This window comes from Canis lupus, chromosome 23 (assembly GCF_011100685.1).
Source record: "Canis lupus familiaris isolate Mischka breed German Shepherd chromosome 23, alternate assembly UU_Cfam_GSD_1.0, whole genome shotgun sequence".
Lineage (NCBI taxonomy): Eukaryota > Metazoa > Chordata > Mammalia > Carnivora > Canidae > Canis > Canis lupus.
Window position 1 is genome coordinate 21780944 of NC_049244.1, and position 25875 is coordinate 21806818.

Genomic DNA, 25875 nt, shown 5'->3' on the forward strand with positions numbered 1-25875 from the left:
TGACTGTTCATTAACATTTCTAAGATGACTGAGAGGAAACTATGCTCCCACTAAATACCCTCAGAACCAATTAAAAAGAAGCTGCCTATGTGGAGGGAAGAGGAGGTAGGCACTGATGTTGGAGCTGATCAGGAAGCTGCTGCTCCAACACAGGGAGGTGTCAGGAGCCTAACTGGAGGGAAATCCTTTGCTTGTATGTATCTTTTATATGGCTGCAGTGTAAGGTGAATGAGCATTAAAATGGGGTGAGAATCTTCTGTGCTCTCCCTATTTATCCCTGCCCTGCTGTCATAGTGGTTTTATTTGTTAAAATCTCTTGCTCCCTTAGGAACCTACATACTATAACCTAGCTCAGGGTAGGGAAGGCAGTCTCCACTTTTCACAAGGCCACCACCCCAGCCCATGACAGAGGGCAATACCTAACAGATTGTAACATTGCCTGGGCATTTGGTTGAGGGATCAGTGAATTTGCTATGGCACTAGGAGTCAGAGTGGGATGACCACCAATATTCCTTAACTCAAGGTAAATCAGGGTACATGTGCCCAACCCTGACCATAACCTCCTTCAAGAGTTAGGGAAAAATACCGAAAAAAAAAAAAAAAGAGTTAGGGAAAAATACATCCCTTCCCTGCCAACACAAAATTGCTACTCTTGGTAGAGGGTGATGGAAGATGCATTGTGGGTTCAGGGAGGTGAAGGCAGGGCCTGGGCACCACACACTGGGGAGTGGACAGCCAAGGACTCATCCTCGGGAGGCACATGGTGGCATCTAAGTAAAGGCCTAAGGTCCTACCTCCTTGACTTATGCTTCATTTCCCTAGTGGAGTTTACTTACAAAACACAAATTCAAAGACCTAATTAAGAAAGTCATAACAATGACCACAGAACATTAAACTCCAAAAGTGGCGTCCTCCTGAATGTGAGGTGTCATGGAACTGCACAGGTTAAATGCCCTTGAAGCTAGACCTCCCAACAAAAGACTTGTTTCCAAAATATGTAAATATATAGTATATGTGTGCATATTTTTACGTCTAAATTTCTTTTATATAACTCTGTTGTGAATATGATTAAAAAATATTCAGGTTATGAAACTATTGTCAAGTAGATTTAAGAGAGATGCAAATTTTGTGAGTTTTGATAATTACAACCGAATGGTTGTTCAAAGTTAACACAGCTTGTCCTGGGTGCTGACCCCAGCCCCCATCCATTACTATAGTGGACTTATTTTATTTTCATGTTAGAAACAAAATATATTGATTTATGTCTAAGTTGTCAATTATTTGACATCCTTCTTACATAATTCACTACTCCACCTATCCAGTCTTCCACTTAGAGTTGACCTCAAATCTATAGGATTTTTGACCAATGGATTATGTCTAGTTAAATTAAGTTTAATATTTTTATTAGGCTATAAATAGAGATGACATCTTTTACATTATATACATGTATTCTTGAAACTCCAGACCATAGACTTGAACAGTTACTTCATCAAAGAGGATATATGGATGGCAAACACATGAAAAGATATTCAACATCATTGGCCATTAGGAAAGTAGAAATTAAAATAATGATTTGATCTCAATAATTATCTATTAGAATGGCTAAAATAAAAAAATACTGATAATACTAAGGCTGGTGAAGATTTAGAGCAATTGGAACTCTCATAAATTGCTGATGGAAATTCAAAATGGTACAGTTTCTTTAGAAAACAGTTTGTAATTTCCTACACTTGCTTTGATACTGGTTCTGAGTATTTACTTTAGAGAAATGAAAATATATGGGTGCACAAAAACCTGTACATGAATATTTCTTGAAGCTCTATTTATAATCAACCAAAACTTGGGAAAACCCAAATATTCTTCAATAGGTGAATAGGTAAGCAAATTGTGGTACAATCATACAGTGGACTGCTTCCCAACAATAAAAAAGGAACAAATTATTGACACATGCAACAACTTAGAAGACTCTCAAAAGAATTATCTTGAGTTAAGAAGCCAGTCTCAAAAGGGTATACACCTTTTTATTCCTTTAATATTACATTCTTGAAAAGACAAAAAGTAGTGACAAAGAACAAATCAATAGCTACTAGGAGTAATGAGTGTGACTATAAAGGAGTAACACAAGAGAGTTCTTTTGGAGTGTGAGAGTGTTTTATATGCTGATTATACTAATGGTTACCCAAATTTACATTGACGTTAAAGTTAATGAAATTTTACACAAATGAAATTCAGTTTTACTGAATGCTAAATAAAAACTAAAAAATATCAATGGATTAAAAACTAAAAATATAAATAGAAAAATAAGATTGTTTCAATAAATCTTTTTAGGATAACTGGCTAGTTATTTGGGGGAAAAGTTTATTAGTTTAAGTCTTAACTCTGTACTATACACCAGAAATACATTTCAAATGAAATTAAATTATAAATCAAAAAAATACTTAGGGTAAAATATAGTTGCCTAATATCTAAAATCTGGAAGGAATTACAAAAATGCACCTACATATATGACTACAATAAAACAAAACTTTAACTTTGTAAAAAATAGCTCATACAAAATTAAAATTAAAATAGCTAAACCTAATAATTTATAGTCAGTGAATAAGAGATTTTAAATCTACTTTTTTTTTTTTTTTTAATTAAGCTTCCTAGGGACACCTGGGTGGCTCAGTGGTTGAGCATCTGCCTTTAGCTCAGGGCATGATCCCTGGGTCCTGGGACTGAGTCCCCCATAGGCTCTTTGCAGGGAAACTTCCGCTCCCTCTACCTGTGTCTCTGTGCCTCCCTCTGTTGTCTCTCATGAACAAATGAATAAAATCTTTAATTAAGGCTCCTAAATTATCAGTTACATATGGATAAGGTATAGCAATATAAATTTCGCAAAGGAAATTCTAATAAAAACATACAGAGGTGTCCTACATGCAAACAAAGTAAAAAATTCCATTTGTTATTACTTTTCATTCATTTCATTAGCAAAAAAAAAAAAAAAAAAGGTATACTCTGGAGACACCATAAGTGATCACAGTAAGCAAAATAGTCCTAAAAAGTCAGTATAATAAACTATTTAAAAATATATTTAACTTAACTAATAATTATTTAACCCTATTAACAGTGAAGAAAATGATTTCTTTTATATGCTGCCTGTGTTAATAAAGAACATAGAATGCTTTGCTTAACTTAATTCACTGTGTTAGTAATTAAAATAATTATATCCAATTTCACTAAAATTGGGCATATTTCTTTTTTTAAGATTTATTTATTTTTAGAGAGAGAGAGCAGGGGGAGGGACACAGGGAGACAGAGCAAATCACAAGCCAACTCCCCACTGAGTGCAGAGCCCTACATGAGGCTGGATCCAAGGCTCTGAGATCATGACCTCAACTAAAATCAGACAGTCTCTTCAATAAATGGTGCTGGGAAAATTGGACATCCACATGCAGAAGAATGAAACTAGACCACTCTCTTTCACCATACACAAAGATAAACTCAAAATGGATCAAAGATCTAAATGTGAGACAAGATTCCATCAAAATCCTAGAGGAGAACACAGGCAACACCCTTTTTGAACTCGGCCATAGTAACTTCTTGCAAGATACATCCACGAAGGCAAAAGAAACAAAAGCAAAAATGAACTATTGGGACTTCATCAAGATAAGAAGCTTTTGCACAGCAAAGGATACAGTCAACAAAACTCAAAGACAACCTACAGAATGGGAGAAGATATTTGCAAATGACCTATCAGATAAAGGGCTAGTTTCCAAGATCTATAAAGAACTTATTAAACTCAACACCAAAGAAACAAACCATCCAATCATGAAACGGGCAAAAGACATGAACAGAAATCTCACAGAGGAAGACATAGACATGGCCAACAAGCACATGAGAAAATGCTCTGCATCACTTGCCATCAGGGAAATACAAATCAAAACCACAATGAGATACTACCTCACACCAGTGAAAATGGGGAGAATTAACAAGGCAGGAAACCACAAATGTTGGAGAGGATGCGGAGAAAGGGGAACCCTCTTGCACTGTTGGTGGGAATGTGAACTGGTGCAGCCACTCTGGGAAACTGTGTGGAGGTTCCTCAAAGAGTTAAAAATAGATCTGCCCTACGACCCAGCAATTGCACTGCTGGGGATTTACCCCAAAGATACAGATGCAATGAAACGCCGGGACACCTGCACCTCGATGTTTCTAGCAGCAATGTCCACAATAGCCAAACTGTGGAAGGAGCCTCGGTGTCCATCGAAAGATGAATGGATAAAGAAGATGTGGTTTATGTATACAATGGAATATTACTCAGCCATTAGAAATGACAAATACCCACCATTTGCTTCAATGTGGATGGAACTGGAGGGTATTATGCTGAGTGAAATAAGTCAATCGGAAAAGGACAAACATTATATGGTCTCATTCATTTGGGGAATATAAATAATAGTGAAAGGGAATAGAAAGGAAGGGAGAAGAAATGGGTAGGAAATATCAGAAAGGGAGACAGAACATGAAGACTCCTAACTCTGGGAAACGAACTAGGGGTGGTAGAAGGGGAGGAGGGCAGGGGGTTGGGGTAAATGGGTGACGGGCACTGAGGGGAGCACTTGACGGGATGAGCACTGGGTGTTATTCTGTATGTTGGCAAATTGAACACCAATAAAAAATAAATTAATTATTAAAAAATAATAAAATCAAGACAAAAATAAAATAAAATTTAAAAAACCAAAAAGGAATCAGAACTTAACTGAGTCAATCACTCAAGTGCCCCCAAACTGGCATGTTTCTTGTAGATAAATAACAAGTCATGTAACTGAAAGAAAAATCCTTGTTTGAATGTGAATTTTAGCTATTTTAAAACATTTTTTTGTAGATTTTAGAATGTCATAGACCATCCTATGTAAATAGTCATTGTAAAATAATAGGTCATGTTCTTATTATTTTAACATAAGTAAATTATACCCAAAGTTACAAAAATGGAATGCTATCTATATATAGAGAAAAAAATCCCTGTATCTATGTCTAATTATTTATTATTTCTAATGGATGGATATGTTTCAAGGATTGCAATTTCATGAAAGAATGCCAGAGAAGCTTAAGGTAATTCAGAGAGATCAGTTTTATACATAAAAATATTTAATTTTACCTCAATATCAAGTTACCCCAGATAGTTCTTGCAAGCTTGTTCCACATTTTAGGTTATTATTTATATAACTTTGACCATTTAAAACTCGGCAACAATTGCTTTATGAACTTGTACCTGCTAGACATTATGCTCAGTGACTACAACAAAATCCTTACCACATATGTTTGGAGAAATTACCTCTAGTCATTTCAAAAAGAACTTTTCACTAATTTGAAATGAAAGCAAGGTTACCAATATAAGAATTAAACAAAATAAATTTATATAGATCTTTCCTCAAAAAACCTAATTGTTATACTTCATAAAAGCAACTATCATCACACAAGGCACAAGCCAGAATAAAATTAATACATGCTGTGGAATCTGAGCCCAGGGGATATGCCAAAACATGGAAAGAATGCCAGTCTGAACTTGAAATTTCCTGTTTTATAGATTTGCTTCTCAACTTTGACTGTATTTGAATATTATTAATATATTTGCCCACAAGTAATTGTTTTAGAAATTACTCCTCAGCAACAATATAAAATCTCAAACTGTGATGGCAACACTTGCCAAGAATACTGTTTTTATTGCTTCATTACACCCACTGGGCCATTTTTATTGTTGAATATAATGGGTAAGTGTTCATTTTCCAAACACTGCAAGCACATAGGGGCAAAAGTGTGTTAGAATTAGTAAAGAATAACAGATGGCATGTGATAGTTAGCATATACATTGCTCTGTAAGTAGAGCTCACTTTCTGGGATATCCTAATATCATTTGGAAGGTAGTGTTTGGTTAATGAACAATGGGACACTTTCAACGGGACACAAGGCAATATAGAATCATCTTCTTAGGTCCCTGTCTGTTAACTGCTGCTTTTGTAGATTCCTGCAGAACAATTTTGAATTATTTAAATTTGTCTTATTGTCCTATCCTGAAGAGAAACATGGAAGAGAAATCTAAAAATGTGAGGTTCTGGTGGTGAGGAGGATAAAAATTGGTATTACTGCACCATCTTTCTTTAGATAATGTGAACCAATTTATTCAGCTCTACAAACTCATATGCAATTATCCAGTATTATCACAATTCCCTCCCTTTCTCTCTCTCTCTCCCTTTTTGGGTTTCCCGGCTTCTGATTCAAAATTCTGCTTAGGTGGTTCTTTTCCTTTTATTTATTTATTTTTAAAAGATTTTACTTATTTATTCATGAGAGACAGAGAGAGACAGACAGACAGAGACAGAGACAGAGGCAGAAAGAGAAGCAGACTCCATGCAGGGAGCCCAATGTAGGACTTGATCCTGGAACTCCAGGATCATATCCTGAGCCAAAGGCAGATATTTAAACCGCTGAGCCAATAAGGTGTCCTGGTTCTTTCTCCTTTAAAAGGAAGTTTGGCACAGGTCTGTGAAATTAAATGTTATTTAGAATATGTAAATATCTAAATATTCCTCATGAGAGGAAAAGTGTTTCCTTCTCATTTCAGTACTTACTCCATTTTCTTACAAAATGAATTAAACATTTATGTAGTATTTAAAAAGTATGTTTATGTGTGTGTATGTATAGAGAGACAGAGAAAGAAAAAGTTACTCTTTTCAAAGTTGATTTCACATTTTAAGAGTTGATTTTTGTAAATTAATTATGGTCTCAAAAACTTTTAAGCCATTCAAAGTGCCCCATTAGTTAGCATGAGCATGAGAAATAAGTATATATTACCAGTTAATTAAAAAACATATGTGGTTGATTAGTACTTAGCTATCTTATTTTCATAGATCTCAATTAAATAAATGACTACAGTATATTCAGACTACAAGATGCCAATTAAAAGTTGATGCTAGAAAAAGGTACTGAACCAAGAAATGAAGAAATTTCAGTGAAGAACAGTCATATACTTTGTTAAGAATTTGCCTTTTCATATGTGAGAGATTGTACATTCTCTTTATTTTTTCAATCTAGATTGAAGATATCATTAGGCACTGGCTCTAGAGCCTGAATTCAAAATCCAGCTCTGCTACTTATTGGCTGTGCCTCAGTTTTCTCATCTATAAATTTGGATTAATTATGGAATATAACCTTCATTGGCAGTGTTTTAAGAATTAAATGCACTAATGTTTATAAAGTGTTTCATCAGTGTATAGCCCTAGAAAAAAAGTGTTTCTAAATTATTAGTTTTTTGAAACACTTAAGAAGCCCTGACATTTTCATTAGTGTTGTAAAATACGAATTAATTTTGAGCACATTTCAAATATGATATTGGTGCCAATTATTCTGAACACTTGTTTTAAACAAGGCTGTTTTTTCAACACTGAGATGTAGTCCATCCAGCATGAGTGTGAAATGAAATAAGACATCGGGATTTCAGAAGGAATTGACTCCATGTGATCGAAAACATATCTGGTTCCTATGATCAGCTCATTTTGCCCTTATACACATCTCCCTTGGATACATATAAGGAAAGTCAGATCAAAGTGAAAAGGTTGCTTGTTAGTCACATAATTAGGATGGGTAGAGTTAAAGGACATTGAAACCTGCAATAGCTCTCACCACAGATATGATCATACCAAAAGCCAGTTCTTTTCTACAGGCATGGTCACCACTGAACAATGCATTACTAGGTCCATGTGACCCTTGCCTCTCTGACTCTTTCACATGCTTTCCTGGTTGACAATTCTTGAAGTCAGTATTTCTTCATAAATCTGGATGTGTTTGTTCAAGTTATTTTAAGTTTTCTCTGAATTTATGCTTGCCTGGGAGCATTTTTTCCGAGGTGACTTTGCAGCTCTTTTCTGACCCATAATGTATCGATTTCATACTTTTCTTATTTTCAAGTTCCTGAAGAAGTCTCACTTTTTAACTGCAACGTGTATTGAGTAAACTTGCTTAATTAAGCCATTGGAATATAAAACTAAGTTGAATTTTAAAATAGCTAGAAGTGTGACCTTTTGTCCAGGAATGTCTCAATTTAGGCCTATTTACAGTTTAGCAAAGTATTATTATTAAGAGTTGCATTAAAATAAGCTAGCAGGAGTTTAGTACAAATATATTCTAACATGCCAACTTGCCGCTGTTGTCCTGTCTTTGATTAGAGAGTTAACTTAAAAGAGTTCTTAGGTTAACACATCATTAGATCGAGAAAACAGTCAGTGACAAATTTTTTTTTTCCTGGACAGATTTCAGACACTACATAACCAACATCTCCCTTACAAAGGTGTTTTTCCAGGTGGGATAGGAGTCCTTAAAAAAAAAAAAAAAGGTGGGGGACATGAATGCTGAATGGTTTGCAACATATTTATATATTTGTGAATTGTTTTGAGGAAAAAAATGTCACCATGCACGCTTTTTGTACAGAATTGTAGTCTAGCTTGCACTAAGGTTGCAATAATAGTTGTTTTACTGATAAGCATCATTGAGTTAGAAATGAGTATGAGACTGAGAACTATAACATTTATCTATTATGGGGTTTCATTTGGCTAAAATGTTCTTCTATTTCTTTCCTAGTCCATTGTACCTTCATTCCTCCAAATTTACAATTTTGAAGTTTCCACAGCCTTTTCCATTTTCATCACTGGCACTTTGGATCAGATAAACAGATCACTTTCCTGTTTGGTAAATTATAGTTATAATGAACTGAGGTTGATAGTAAATAATATTCAATGTATGTAGCAACATATCTGCTGATTACAGCATCTGAAAGGAAAACCATCTTTATTTAAAACATTTTATTTTAAATATAACTCAAAATATAGGATTAAAACAAGGACTTGTTTCTCCTATTTAATAGCCACATAGCACTACCATAAGTTTAAAAATTAGAAGTATATGGCATGACAAATCTATAAAACCTTGAGTGTTAAGAGACTTCTTGGCAATCTCATGTACTTACCCATTCTTGACTCTTGGGCTATCAAGATTTTGCTTGAGTAGTTTAATTCTGAGATTTATCAATCAAGAGCAACCGTCTTTTGTTTTGAAATTTAAAAAAATTATTTGAGTATAGTTAACACAATGTTATATTAGTTATAGGTGTACAACATAGTGACTTTACAATGTTATACATTATGCTATGCTCACTCCAAGTGTAGCTACCGTCTGTCACAGTACAATGCTATTAAAATATCATTGACTATATTCCTTATGCACACCTTTTATTTCCAGGATGCATTCATTCCCTAACTCCAGCAACCACCCATTTGTTCTTGTTCTTTGTATTTATAGGTCTGATTCTGCTTTTTGTTTGTTTATTCATTTGTGGTTTTTTGTTTTTTTGTTTTTGTTTTTGTTTTTTTTTTTAGATTTCACATATAAGTGAAATCAAATGGTATTAGGTTTTGTCAATCAGACTTATTTCACTTACCATATTACATAGTAGATCCATCCATGTTGTCGCAAATGGCATAATCTTCTCCTTTATGGCTGTGTAATGTTCCATTATATATATATAATGGAATATATATATATATTCCATTTTCCTTCATTCATCTATTATAAATGCCTAGGTTGCTTCCATGTTTGGGCTATTATAAACAATGCTGCAATAAACATAGTGGTGCATATATCTTTTTTAGTTAATATTTTCTTTTTTCCAGGTAAATACCCAATGGTGGGATTATTGGGTCATATGGTACTTCTTTTTTAAAATTTTTTGAGGAAACTCCATACTGTTTTCTGGAGTGGCTGTACTGATACATTCCTATCAACAGTGCATGAGGGTTCCTTTTTCTCCACATTCTCACCAAAAGGTGTTTCTTTTCTTCCTGATTTTAGCTATTCTAACAGTTATGAGGTGATATCTCATTGTGGTTTTGATTTACATTTTCCTGATGATTAGTGATGTTGAATATCTTTTCATGTGTCTTTTCACCATCTGTATGTTTTTGGGAAAAATGTCTATTCAGATCCTGTGGCCAATGTTTTAATTAGGTTGTTTTTTTGTTGTTAAATTACGGGAGTTCCTTATTTTATTCGAATAGTAACCACTTATTGGATGTGTCATCTGCACATATCTTCCCCATTCAGTGGGCTGCCTTTTTGTTTTGTTGATGGTTTTCTTTGCTGTGTAGGAGCAAAAGCAGTTGTCTTATCAATTAATCAATTAAAATTAGTAGTCATCAATTAATATACAACATACATTGCTGAAGATTTGAGATCTGGCACAATTAGAGGAAAATTAATTGAGAAAATCTATGTGAAAATCATTTATCAACTCTTAAAGTCCATATAAGTGCCAGATTTAAAAATTTATTCTAAAGGCAAAACACAATGTTGCAATCAATAATGTGAGATCAATAATGGAAACATGAGTCTAAAATATCACTTTCTCAAACTGAGCTACATTTTGTAGCATTAGAAGGAAACAAATTATTTGCTCACCTCTTTCATTTTACAAATGTGGAAACAGACCCAGAGGGGTGAAGGATTTTTCTGGAGACTACACACCTGAAATATGTTAGAATAAGTATACTTTGATAAGTCTTGATCTTTATACTGTAAATTCATGTTCAGAACTCATTAAAATGATCTTTGGTTCATCAATTAGAATTAATATTTAGGTAAAATCCAGGTATTGACAAAGTGAAACTTGTGGTTTTATACCCCATATCTCTTAAATAAATCTTAACCTAAATAAAAATTGGAACTTTCTTTTTTTAACTTTTTCTGTATTATAAAAGTAAAATAACAAAAACATGAAATATGTATAATATTGAAAATTGAATTAAAGGAAAAACTCAAGCTACAAAGAAAGTGAAAAAAAATCACTAATTGCTCTAAGAGCCAATATTTTGTTAAATTCCATTTCAATTCAAAAGCACATTCAAAGCGAGAATTATAATTTATAAATATAAATTATAAATTGTAATTATAATTTATTTGACTACTAAAATTTTAAATATTTTATTTATATTTTTATTATGTATATTATATATATATATATATGTATACACATATATATAAGAGAGAGAGAGACAGAGAGTGTGTGCATGCGAGAGTCAAGGGAGGGTCAGAGGGAGAGGGAGAAGCAGATCCCCTGCTGAGCAGGGAGCCAGACTCAGGGCTTGATCCCAGGACCCTGGGATTATGACCTAGGAGGAAGGCAGATGCTTAACTGATTTAGCGATTCGGGTGTCCTGCCTACTAAAATGTTTTTAATGAAAAATATATGTTAATGGTGGAATATAAATATACTTTTAGACTAATTTTTTAAACAGAGTTTTTATTTAATCATGGAGACAGAGAGGGAGGCAGAGACATAGGAAGAGGGAGAAGCAGGCTTCCTATGGGGAGCCTGATGGCAGGACTCAATCCCAGGACCCAGGGATCATGACCTGAGCCAAAGACAGACGCTCAACCACTGAGCCACCCAGGCATCCCTAAATATACTTTTATAAGAAACTTTTCATTTCATAAAAAAACTTTGTTAGTGAAATTTTTCATTCTCTGGAGATCAGAACATTTGAAAAAAGCAGAATCCATCTTTTTATCTTTAAAACGATTTAATTTTAACTACCCTAGATGAATGAGAGTCTGTTAAAAAAAAAAAAAGAAAGAAAAGAAAAGAAAAGAAAAACACCCAGCTAAAGAACTTTCTTTCTTATTGATAGTACTGTATGTAGCCTAAATTATTCATGCTGTAGTTTAAAGTCATGTAGTATTATTCTTTCATTAAGAGAAATGATAACTGCTTTCAATTTCATAATATTCCTTTATATATTTTAAGACTGTTATTAAGGTTCTTTTTAATCTTTTTTTTTTTTTTTTAGGTCTAAGAAACCTAATTTGTTATAATTTAAATTTATGAATCCACTGTCTAACATTTAATGGTCTTTTACATCTCTTTTTAGACCTATATTCACATCTATCATGTCTCTATTTGGAGTTCAAATCTGAATATAATGCATTTGAGGAACATGAGTATGATTAAATCTTTACTGAAACCTACACACAAAAATCTCTCTCTTTATGTGTATAGTTATGTTCTGTCTTAAATTTACCACCCTGCAAAACATTTTATTTATAATAACTGCTATAATTTGACAAAGTCATTTAAAACATTATTTTTACGAGTACAATTATTGAGTTCTACAAACTTACTTAATAATCTTCAAGCTTATCGTTCTTGTAATGGAAAAAATATGCTAAATGGTACCATAGTATAAAATGAGTACTATTTAGTTTTGTCTTTTTTTAAATTTTTAAATTTTTTAATTTTGTCTTATTTCTGAATCAATTTCTAAGTCAAATTTGTTTTTTTTTTTTTTTAAGCTATCTGGCCTGATTGTGACCTTTCTTTTTTTTTTTTTTTCTTAGTTTTTTTTTTTTTTTTTTTTTAAGATTTTATTTATTTATTCATAGAGACAGAGAGAGAGAGGCAGAGACACAGGCAGAGGGAGAAGCAGGCATCATACAGAGAGCCTGACCTGGGACTCCATCCAGGGTCTCCAGGATCACGCCCTGGGCTGCAGGCGGCACTAAACCGCTGCGCCACCAGGGCTGCCCTCTAAGTCAAATTTGACAGTGATATGTTAGTCATTGTGTTTTTATAGCAAATAGTTTCATTTTATATGGCAAATCTGATCAATTTCTAGATTCCTACATTGAGATGTTGAGTGTGCAAAACCAAATTCAGGCTCAGAAGCGCAGAGTGTCATAATTAATTAGCAGTGTCTGCCATGGTTATAAGTCAGGTGATTTAGATCTTCATGGAGATCTAATCTAATCTAATCTAAATCTAAAATTATTTTTCTATTTGTTTTACTTGAATATGTTTTGTATGTGTAGAGTTCAGAGACAGCGGAGATATGTTTGTTAAATGGACGTATTTAAGGAAGAAATGACTTAAACCTTTTTGAGAAAGCTGTGGTGGTAAGTTGTCAAGGAACTTTTTCTTAACAAACAAATATATTTCCTTGGAAGTTTGGGTTAATTCCTAATTTCACTGATAGAATATAGAAGAGTTAGTTGATATATTAGTTATCTAATGTTGCATAACATGATCATAGTGAACTAAATGGTTTAAGATAGCACAGGTTTATTATCTCACAGCTTCTGAACATCAATAATCCAGACATTGTTTAGCTGGTTTCTCTGGTTTGGCACTCATTAGAAGGGAACAAGTTATTTGCTCACCTCTTTCATTTTACAAATGTGGAAACAGACCCTGTCTTCTGTCAGGTTGCAGCTGATGAGCAAAAAGAGAAAAGCTAAACATAAAATGTCTCTGATTGGCTAGTTAAAGTACTCTTACTCAGAGTCAAATTACTCAGTGGCATACCAATTGCTTTGTGTAGGCTTATGAGTTTTGAAGCAAAACATCTCTAAACAAAACGTATCATCTGAGAGAACAGATGGCTATATGAAATACTGACTAAGAAAGCCGATGAAAGGAAGTGGTGGCAGATCTTTTGATTCCTTTAAGTTTCTAGGACTTGGTTATCAACTTATCAGCCAGGGCTCTGGTCTCATCTAAGGCTTGACTAGGGAAGAAACCACTTTCTCACTCATTTTGTTGGTAGCATTCAGCTGGTTATGATGGCCTCAGTTTCTCCATGGTTGTTGGTCAGAGTCTACCCTGAGCTCCTTGCCAAGTGGACCTCTCCATAGGGAAGCTTATACTCAGCAACTTGCTTTTCCACAGCTATTAAGGGTAAGAAAGTCTCTTCAATTGATGGGCATTACAATCTCATCTCATGTAACATAATCATATTTACATAATTACATACATCCCATCACCTCTACCATATTCTATTGATAGAAACATGTTACAGGTTCTGCCTATACTCCAGGGGAGTCTGCATAGGTCTGACCGACTATGAGGTAGACACCACAGGGACTATCTTAGAGCATGTCTGCCACAGTTGGCATGTACGAATTATTTCAGGGGACTTTCTTGTGCTATGAAACAATATTCTTATGCAGTCTGAAGATTGCCTGAAATAACAGTAATATCTTCTCTAATCCTCTAATACTAGGGCAGGGGTGTATAAAAGGAAACATTGAACTAAAGGTAATTATGTCATTCATAAAACTGCATGCAGAATATCATGAGAAAGTCTGATTTATGAAAAAACTAGATGTAGACAATAGCCGAAATCACACAAATATGAAAATCCATATTAAGAAGATAAAGTCTCTGAAAAAAAAGAAAAAAAATCCTAGGACTTTAAGTATTATGAATAAGACAAAGGCAAAGCTATTTCTTGAAATAAATGAACAACTCAAGCATCCAACTGCTGAATTTGCAAACTTGAATCTTAATTGCAATAAATACCACAGTTTTACTCTTTCTTGGCATGTAACATCATCAGGTTATCCTAAAGTCAGTATAATGAACACTTTCACCCTCTTCTCAAGTCTTCACAGAGGACTAGGATATTTGCTTTTTGGGAGTGCTAATATCCCAAGTGCCTAAAAGGGTGCTGCACACGGAGGAGGTGCTTTAAATATATTTGTCAAATCACTTTACTGATCTTCTGAGTTTCTGGTTCCTTCCGTCACAGAACTTTTCACCAGATTTAAGCCAAAACAATCTCTCTCTAATTTGGGTCTTCAAAAGTTTTTCTGGGACAAACCACTCTTCAATTTTATGTAAGCTGCTTTCCATGCAAAGTAGGATACAGATAAAAGCACAAAGCTATTTGGTGCATTCTCTAGGGAACAGGGTTAATATTTAAAATAACATCATAAAAAATATAGCCTGAGAACTCAGGAGCATGGCTCATAATCCGGCCTCAACACTCTGATAGCATGGTGAGGATACCGGATGGCATAAATCCGGGGGGTCAGATTTTGCCAAGGAGGCCCTGACATCATGACTGACTTCAAAAGAGATTCTTGAAATAAAATAATAATAATAGTAATAATAATAATAATAATAATTTTAAAAGGCTAGAATATGGGAAAATCTCCATTTTAAAAATATAATAAAAAGTAGTTATGAAGTGTTTTTCATAGGACTTTGAAACATTAAGGGATCACATTAATTACATTGAAATTTAAGATGCAGGGATGCCTGGGTGACTCAGTGGTTGAGCGTTTGCCTTGGCTCAGGGCCTGATCCCAGCGACCGGAATCTAGTCCCACATCAGGCTCCCCATAGGGAGCCTGCTTTTCCCTCTGCTTATGTCTCTGCCTCTCTCTCTATGTCTCTCATGAATAAATAAATAAAATCTTAAAAAAAAAGAAATTTAAAATGCATCTACTGAATATTGGTTTTAATAGAATGCCTTTTATTTTTTTTTTTATTTTTTTTTTTTTAGAATGCCTTTTATTAAAAAGACAAGACTTGCCTTTGGTTTTAGTTTTGCAGTTAAACTATGAGCTCTTGCTTGGTCTCAAAGATTTTCCAGCTATGATTTCATGATGAGTCCCTTGAAGAGTAAGGTAGGATTTTCTTTATCTGAGAACTCAAACTAGAAATTCTGATTATGAGTTTACAATTTTTAAAGCCCAGTGCCTAAGAATGGGGAAAGAATATATATAAAAGTTTCATTCTGTATTTTATCCTGACATTCCCAGTTTAATTTTTGTATGTGAATCCTTGAATATATAGTAAGCCTTTCTTCACCTTGTGAAAACCATAATCTTATTGAGACTGACAAATTTGGTTTAATGCCATGATGTAATAAAAACTGTAATTGAAGTAATAATCCATTAACCTTGACTTGTCTCATGTAATCTTCTATAATATCATTTTCCTATCATAAAAGTAAGATAGTACTAATTAAAATGTCCTCATTTTTAAAATTCCACCGTGATATTTAAGTCAAAAAGCTATATAAAACAGTTGCTGCTCATTAATAGGGAACTTATAGTAACATGATGATTAGATTGATTTAGATTGTCTGATTTTCTATGATGTTTCTCCAATTTATTTTTAATGTCTTTCATAGCTAAATTTTGGTGAATTTATGTGGAATTAATTAGATGTACTACATATATGCATGCCACTAAAGCTGAATACTGTGTATATGAATATGTGTGTGTTATATATTTATAAAGTTACAATAATGCTATTTTTATGCCTAGTGTTATGGGAATCTCCAGATACTGTAGTTTTAAATTTAAATTCATACTGCACTCTAGTGGGGAATGAGATCAATGCAAAATTGTTCTTATGTTGGTATTTTAAGGTAATTACGTAATTATGGACTATTTATAGTTTTAAAAATGAAGTGTATAAGAATGTGATCTATAATTTTCTCAAAGGTAAAATGCTATAAATATAATTAATATATGATGCATATAATATTTATGTTTAATATTGGACCATTAGAGTAAAATATGATGTTTTTTAAATTAGTCTTGGGGATACCTGGGTGGCTCAGTGGTTGAGTGTCTGCCTTTGGCTCAGGGCATGATCCCAGGTCCAGGGATTGAGTCCCACATTAGGCTCCCTGCGAGAAGCCTGCTTCTCCCTCTATGTCTCTGCCTCTCTCTCTGTGTCTCTCATGAATAAATAAATGAAATCTTTAAAAAAATGAATTAGTCTTGAAAATAGAGGAAAATTGTCTACTGAGAGCGCTCACTTGATTTCTTGCAGAAATCCTAATTTAAGGAAATATCAAATAAAACTCAATTGCTCATTTTTTTCTACTAAGATGAAAAAAGAATAGCTAACTTTCTTCTATAAATTTCAAAAATGATGATTAGATTTTAAAATATTTGCTTGTTGGGGCATCTTGATGGCTCAGTTAAGTGTCTAACTCAGTTTCAGCTCAAGTCATGATCTCATGACTCATGATGGATCCCACAGTATTCGGCGCCTCAATCAGCAGAGAGTCTGCTTGAAGGTTCTCTCCTTCTTCTCCTCCCTCCATTCATGCTCTTTCTTTCTCTCTCTTGAAATAAATAATCTTTTTTTATTTTTAAAATATTTTATTTATTTATTCATGAGAGACACAGAGAGGCAGAGACATAGGCAGAGGGACTTGATCCCAGGACCCCAGGATCATGACCTGAGCCAAAGGCAGATGCTCAACAACTGAGCCACCCAGGTGCCCTAAATAAATCTTCAAAAAAATAAAATATTTGCTTGTTATACTTCGTTGGTGGTCCTCATTTCAAGAAGCAACTTCATTGAAACTTTGGACAACAATTTTGTCATCATTAAAATCACCTTTAGGATACATAATAGCTGTTTTATTTTTTTAAAGTTATTTCAAATTAAATGAGTGCTTTTAAAATCCATTTATAATATTGTCTCTGGAAATTTTATTCCAAATAACCAGTATCCAATCATGTAATAGTAGTATAGTACCATTTTTCTAAGTATTTTGTTCTGTGAATACTTTTTCAAGATGTTTATACTTTTCTCTGATTTTTTATTTGACCTTTGAGAGATTTCCTCAGAATGACATCTTACAGTTGTAGTTATGAGATTATATTCTCACAAATAATGATTAATTCTTTGTTGCATTGTTTTATCATCTTTTTTATTGAGTCAGGCAAGTAAAGTCATACAAGAGCAAATTACAAACTCTATTAGGATTTGTACAGATTGTACGAAGTAAAATTTCTCTTCAGTGAAATGGCCTAGAATTTCATGTCTTCCCCCAAAAGTACTTTTTTTCATAATAAAGCAATAGAGAAAGCTATTTGTGACATAATAGACTCTAAAAGGAATTTAGGAATGCTTGGGTGGCTCATCGGTTGAGATTCTGCCTTTGGCCCAGGGCGTGATTCTGGAGTCCAGGGATCCAGTCCCACATTGGGCTTCCTGCATGGAGCCTGCTTCATGCCTGTGTCTCTGCTTCTCTCTCTCTCTCCCTGTCTCTCTCATGAATAAATAAACAAAATCATAAATAAACAAATATATAAATAATAAAAGCATTTAATATCAGTAGATATCTCTTTTCAGAAAGATAATTTTTTAGAACAAAAGTTGTTTTACATTTGGACAGTATTTAGATGTTTGCTTTTATTTTCTCAAAGAAATTGACTTTGAAAGAAATAGGCAAAATTTATCACCTCTTGTCCTTGTATAAGTATTATCAAAAGTCAAGGAATTAAAGCTGCTTATCAATTGAATTTATGAGTTATATATTTTTAGTATTCCTAGCTGTTATCCACCTGAACAATTCATCTTTCATATCTATAATCAAATGTTCATTTTAATCTAAATGACAAATGACTGCTACATACATGGTCATACCAAGGTCTCTAAAGGTATTTTTAGTGTTTGCTATTTAGTTATGCGACTATGTATGGAAGCAGGTCTGTACTAAATGTGTTCTGTATTTATAAGTCCCTATCTATTTCATTTTTAAAACTATTATGGCAGGAGAAGCCACTGAAAAAGCAATAATAGTTTATTTATGCCATTTACTATTGTATGATTTTATAGGTCATATATAAAACTCTTTTTAGAGTATGGTTTATTGTGCTCTAAACTACCTGTTGGCAGATGTTATCTACTGTCACTTCATATTATTGTAGACCCTTAAGATACCTGGAGATCTTAAAGCCTTACCATTTTGATAAGGTAGCAGATCCAAGAACAAGAGATAAAGGCAACCAGGGTCAAAACAATGGAACCTGGCTTGTTAACTTTGAAATAAAACACTGAAATTATCTATAGAGAAAGTTTTCCACTCAATCAAATTTGGTTTGTCAAATGATATACGCTACTGTAAATGCTTCTAATTTTATATTAATGGTTGTTGATTGCTTTGGTAGGGTTGAAATTCTAACCACAAATGGAGTTTCTGAATGCTTAATTATATGGAGATTGGTTGGATAAGCTGTGTGTGTGTGAATAGCTTATCCTTCATCCTGATTGGAACTTATAGACAGACTAAAGGCCTCAGTTAAGGTGTGTTAAATTGTGGTTGGTTAGTTTTTAATAGGCAAATTAAATTTTTAAAAAAATGGCTTGGAACCATGATCTGTATTGGATTTCCCACCCTTTCCTGTCTGAATTGCACTTACCTCCCCAGTCATATGCAGGGCAGCTGGAAAATTCTGGGCTTCCATTCAGGAATGTGAGCCTTTCCATTTTAAGTTAACATATGACAACCGGGAAGATAAAAAAATGTAATTTTTTAAAGTTTTATTTTTATTTAAGTAATCTCTACAACCAACATGCATCTCAAATTCATGACCCTAAGATTAAGTCACATGCTCTTCCAACTGAGCCATCCAGTCCCCTCAGAAAATGTAATTTTAAAAGAATTTGTAATACCAAATTTCTCCTGAAATTTCACCATGTGTGTGGGCCACACATGTGGCAGTGATCCTTTCCCTCACCCTTCCAATCACACAATTTGTTTTTCCTGCTTGGGGATAAATGAGTAAGGGATAAAGAAAAGAAGAGAAGCTTCTTTCTTAGTTCTTTCTCAGTGTACAGAAGTTCCAGAGAAATTCTGGCTTGATGGATCAAGAAGAGAGAATGGACCCTGACCTTTCTAACTCCCCTTTAGAAGAACTCTAGATGTGTAGCAAAGTTGCCAAGTTAGTACAATTCCCATATACCTCATACAACCAGTTTCTTCTATTGTTGATAGGTTAATATGGTCCATTTATCAAAACTAATGGACTTGTAATAATATATTAATATTAATGAAACTGTGGATTTTATTATTATTTTTTACCTAGTGTTCTGAGTTTCCGAACCCTATCCTAGATACTATCTTTCATTTACTTTTAATGTTTCCTTTGGCTTCTCTGGGCTGTGATAATTTCTCAAACTTTGTTTTTGATGACCTTGACAGTTTTCAGGAGTAACAATCAGGTATTTTGTAGCATGTTCTTCATTTTGTTTTTGTCTCATGTATTTCTCATGCTTTGACTTGGATTATGTGTTTTTTTTTAATTTATTTTTTGTTGGTGTTCAATTTACTAACATACAGAATAACCCCCAGTGCCCGTCACCCATTCACTCCTACCCCCCGCCCTCCTCCCCTTCCACCACCCCTAGTTCGTTTCCCAGAGTTAGCAGTCTTTACGTTCTGTCTCCCTTTCTGATATTTCCCACACATTTCTTCTCCCTTCCCTTATATTCCCTTTCACTATTATTTATATTCCCCAAATGAATGAGAACACATAATGTTTGTCCTTCTCCGACCAACTTACTTCACTCAGCATAATACCCTCCAGTTCCATCCACGTTGAAGCAAATGGTGGGTATTTGTCATTTCTAATAGCTGAGTAATATTCCATTGTATACATAAACCACATCTTCTTTATCCACTCATCTTTTGATGGACACCGAGGCTCCTTCCACAGTTTGGCTATTGTGGATTATGTGTTTTTGTGAGGAAAACACATAGAGGTGAAAAACCATTCTCAACACATCTTATCAAGGTTTACATGCTGTCAACATGACTTATCAATGTTGTTAGCCTTGATTACATAGCTGAGATAGTGTTTGTCAAGTTTCCCCATGATAGAGTTACTTTTTCTCCTCTTTCCATACTTTATCATTTGGAAGCAAGTCACTAAGCAGATCCTGTTCTTAAGGGGTAGGGAGTTATGTCTCTTCCCTCCTGAAGAAGGGTATTTATTTAAGTTATTTGGATCACTTCTTTTTGGGGGTTTGCATCTTCTTCTGCATTTACTTTTTAAAATATCAGTATGTATTCATTGATATTTTATATTTAAAATATAAAGTATTTTATACTTTGGACTATACCAATAATATGGTATTTAGTTGGTTGTTCCAGCATTGGTCATTAGAAGTTCCAGTTGGCTTTTATGTCTATTACCCAACTTTTGATTATTAACAAGTTGAGTTACACCAAACTTTGGGTTCATTAGGTTTATGGGCTGTTACCCTGAACGTGGTATGGGGAAGAAAAGATAAGCAATTTTCGGGGCAGTCTTACACTAAAAGGCTGGTTCAAGAGGTGATATTTCAGCTTCTACCTCAAAAGTTTCTCAAGTGGGTCAAAACAATGTACTATAAATGAACTTCAAGAACCCTGTTGCTTCCCAGGGAAAATATTTTGTCCACTTTTATTTCTCAAATTATGCTCAGATATATGGTTTAATATAGCTTGTTAAAGATGAGTTCTCTTATGTACAGTACCTTTTATTTCTATGAATCATAGGATTAATTTAAACTTTTTGTCTACAAAATTTAAAACACCCACAAGCAGATACCTAATTCCTACAATAATCATCCCTATGATAACTCTAATCCTTGAACGTATTACACCATGAAGTCTAGATCCACATTATTGTGTAAAGCCACAGACTTTCATTGTGTCTTCAGTAGTTCTGAGGAACAGAGGTTAGGTGGAAAAAAAAAAAAAAAAAAAAGAATGTATCTATAAAATAGTTTGGGTTCCAAGCTAGTTACCTAAAGCCTAGTAGGACCACTGAATTTTCTCCTAGTGAAAGTCAAATGAGCAAAATTTCCCCTCCAGAATTTAAATGATAACTTTTACCATATTAGGAGTCAAAATTACCTGTGTATATACTGCCTCCTACTTTAGAGAATGCCATTTGAAACATTGCTGTTTTCTTGCATATTCTATAAAAGCTTTGCAATGTTGCACCTCCGTCACCAAGACCGAGATTTCCTTTTTTCCTAATGTTCATGCCATAGTTAATATATCTTACTTTCTCTTTCCTTTAAGAGTTATTTCCTTGCCTCTCCTTCTCCTAGTGCAAAATTAATTGTTGACTCTGGTGACCTAGTCTTCACTTTCTTTAGTGATCAGGGAACCCCTTATCTGTAAGCAAATAAATCTCATAGCCGTGATAGAAAATTTCGTCTCCAGTATTTTCCCCTACTAAATTGTTGGCAGACATTCTTATTTTATAGGTCAAGGTGGAAATGTGAATCAAGAAAGAAAATGTTTCCTTCCAAACAAACGCATATATTTGTTAAAAATGATGTGTCACAAGGGCTCATGCTCTGGGACTGTCTGTATAGTTTGGCCTAGTTCTGACAAAGCTACCATTCATTCAGTAGGATACATATTCTCTTTTATGGCTTATTTCTTTCAAATATATTGATTTTTAAAATAGTAAGTGTAGTAAGTGATCACCAGGTAAAATTTTGAAAATGAGGAAAAGATATAGAAAAAAAGCCAACTTTAATCTCACCATTCGGAATCAACTATTATCATTTTTTCGAAGTCTTGTTTGTGTTTTACATAGTTGTAAACATTTGTAAATTTACATCTTACAGGTTTTTTTAATTATATAGAAAGAATTTCCCGTGTTATAAATTTTTCCAATCTATTTTATTGGCTATACAATATCACAATGATTAAATGTACCATCTTTTACTTAATCTTTTTCATTACTTAAAGTTAGTTGAGATAAAAGACTTTAAAAATATAAATAAACTCTAGAAAAGAGTTTTGAAATATTCTGAATAGAATCTGGAGTAGATACTAAAATTACTTTTTTATATATATATAAAATAAGAAAAGCTAATATATTTAGTATATATTTTGCTATAACTAAAATTATGTAATCACTTCAAAAAATCTATTTTCTCTTCAATGTGACCACTTAAATTATATGTTTAATATTTTGTTATAGGGTCTACTTGAGTAAGAAAGATGAAGCTTCCTTCTAAAGGGGAAGTTAATATATTTTAAATAAATTGGTCTTCCCCAAAGCATGATTTATATACTTATAATCTTTTATTCCTTTTGGAAATTAGATACTTCAATATTTTTTAAGAGATTCAAGTATTAGGTATTTGACCTGATTTATTAGGTAAATTTTTATTATTAAAATTATTTTGGCATTTGTTACCTCATTCACCTGATGCCAAAGCCTATCTTGTAATAACTGTCTTATCATTATCAGTAAGTTGAATAATGGTAAGGATCATCCTCATCTTGCTTATCAGTTTATCTCCAGCACCTAGGGAGTTGCCTGTCACACAGTAGGCAGTTAATAAATTCATGCTAAAATAATTGTTGCTTTCTTGCCAATATTTTCAATGACAATGCAATAAATCCTTGAGGAACCTGTAAAACTGGAATGGAGAAATCAAATCTGGACCATAAGAGTTAGGCTGAGTCCTATGTAGTGAAAACACAGAATTTTGAAATGAGCCATTGTTTTAAGTAATTTGTAAATGAATAGCTAAATTTGTATTGCAGTAGTTACTTAATTATTACTATGGTAAAGCCAGTGGTACTGGAACTGTTAGTGGCCCTTTTCTCTTGGATTTGAGTATACAAAGCATATATTTATCCAAAAATAATATATTCCAATGTAATCCATAGATAAGTTACACTTTTTGCACCTTACTTACAAAGGTATCTTGGGTATTCAGAATCTCTTTTGTGCTCCAGGTATAAAATATGAAATTTTAGGTACTGAAACAATTTCAGCATTTTTGTATCTGTAGGATGTAAGTGACCTTACTTAATTGGCAAGGAATATAAAAACAAGAGAAAGTTATTTAGTTGAATCAAAAGGATAATATCTACATTAATACATGCTAGAGGGATCCCTGGGTGGCGTAGCGGTTTGGCGCCTGCCTTTGGCCCAGGGCGCGATCCTGGAGACCCGGGATTGAATCCCACGTCGGGCTCCCGGTGCATGGAGTTTGCTTCTCCCTCTGCCTGTGTCTCTGCCTCATTCTCTCTCTCTCTCTCTGTGACTATCACAAATAAATAAAAATTTTAAAAAAAATAAAAAAAAATACATGCTAGAAAACAAGATGATGAATTTGGTATTTGGAGATTAATAAAATGGAATGCTTATCCTAACTATACCATTTATTTGCTGTGTGACCCTAGGTAAGTTTTTTAACTACTCTAAACCTTAGTTTCTTCAGATATGAGACAGGAAAATCTATAGTGTCTATTCTACTGTCATAATGATTGAATGAGACAATGTATGCTAGACCTTTGTCAGACATTTGACACAGAAAAAAACAAAATGAAATATTTCTCATTTGTATTCCATTAAGGAAGTGATATACTTTCAAAGAGTATGAAAGCAACGTGCTAAAAAGGGAAGAAGTGGAAATTTTGAATTTTTATTATCTAGAACAGTGCTTATTTGCTACCCAATTCAGTCCTATGAAAGAATCCAGAAGTCTTGATCAGCCTGTTCATAGATTCCTTTGTACCCCTAGATTTCACATGTGCACATGATGGAGAGAGTGAGGCTGAATTTTTACCTGATGACTTTGAAGACAAACCAGAAAGAGAAAAGAAACATACCAATTTCACTTTGTGCAACGTTTGTAACATTCAGCTGAATTCAGCTGCTCAAGCACAAATCCACTACAATGGCAAATCACATCAAAAGAGATTAAAACAACTGAGCAATGGGATGCTGAAAAATGACAATGGTAAGTTTTTCTAAAAATGTGTTCTCAATTTTACATCATCAACTTAAGTTATTTGTGTACCTGCAGATGTAAATATAAAAGAATGGACTAATTTATTTTTAAAACCCAGACAGAACACTACATAAAAGCTTATCAGCATATCAAATTAAATAATCCCTCACAGCATTTTGGATGAAAACGGGAAATTTTGTTTGTTGTATACACTTAATTGTATTAGCATTGTGATCGTGACCCTCCAAGATATTTGCTATAATTTGAAAAAGTTGACATTAGAGTTCCTTGATGTTTGCCTTTAACGTAGATTTTGCAAATGGGCATCCTTTTAAATATTATACAAAATGATATTTAGAGTTTTTGTTTTTGCATAATAGGGGCTTCAATAGGTAAGTAAGATTGCCGTTCAATTGAGAAAAATACATATCTTATGAACTACATGTTTTAACAATAAAGTATGATGTCAGTACTTACCGATTGTTTAAATTTGCTACTGAAAATTCATGGTTTGCTTAATCATTTTAGAATACTTTTTGAAAGTGTATGCTGAGTTTTAGAGTAAACAGATTTTAAAAATAGCACAAAATACTTTTGGAAACAATGGAACTGTTTTAGAAAAAACATGAGGAGTTGAGGCGGGAGAAGAGTGGATTCCTTTGAAAGGCTAGGAAAATAGGAAACAATAGCAAACAAAATGTTACAATACTGTATTCTGGTTGGATGCTTCATGTTTGGTAAATAATATACATTTGTCTAAATTTTAAGGCTTTAATAATGAGACCAAATATTCATCTATGCTAATGTTTGGCATCATGAAGTTTTTTTTTTAACATAAATTTGTAGTTTGTTTCAAGGCTACCAAATAATGAGAAGAAAAACTCTACATTTTTAAAATGGAAATTATTTCTACCTTGCCTTGTGTTTTTATATGGCTAAGCTAAAGTAGTCTACTGGAAAGGACTCCGTATTTATGTTTCTGTGGTATGACTAATTGTTAGTCTTGGATGTTGGTGGTCAAAAGACACGTAAAAAACAAAAATAGTCATCAGGGAGTGCCTGAGTAGCTGGGTGGTTGAGCTCTGCGTTCAGCTCAGGGCATGGTCCTAGAGTGCCGAGATTGAGTCCCATGTCAGGCTCCCCTCCAGGAGCCTGCTTCTCCCTCTGCCTATGTCTCTGCCTCCCTCTGTGCATCTCTCATGAACAAATAAATAAAATATTTTTTAAAAGTAGTCATCAGAAAATAATTGAGAACTACTAAATTCTACAGGCATAAAATGAACTAGTAAGACAAAAATGTATTTCTTAAGTCATGTTTAAAATATATATTTCACAGCCTCTATTTTGAACTACTTCACCTTATGTTTGACATTTGGGTAAAATCTTTTTTTTTATTATTTGGGTAAAATCTTCTTAAGCACAGTATGATTAAATTTCAAATTGTTTTTCTTCAAGTCTGTATTATTGGAGGTAATGGTGACAAGTCTGGTGTTTTACTTTAC

At 33.6% G+C, this 25875-nt stretch overlaps 1 protein-coding gene across 1 annotated transcript in view; it reads left to right on the forward strand.

Annotated features, from left to right (window-relative positions):
• ZNF385D (zinc finger protein 385D) overlaps nt 1–25875 on the forward strand; it is an 889598-nt gene that overhangs the window by 203316 nt on the left and 660407 nt on the right. The window contains exon 2 of the mRNA XM_038570722.1: nt 24164–24382. Coding sequence (XP_038426650.1) covers nt 24164–24382 — 219 coding nt within the window. The remainder of the gene's footprint in view (nt 1–24163; nt 24383–25875) is intronic.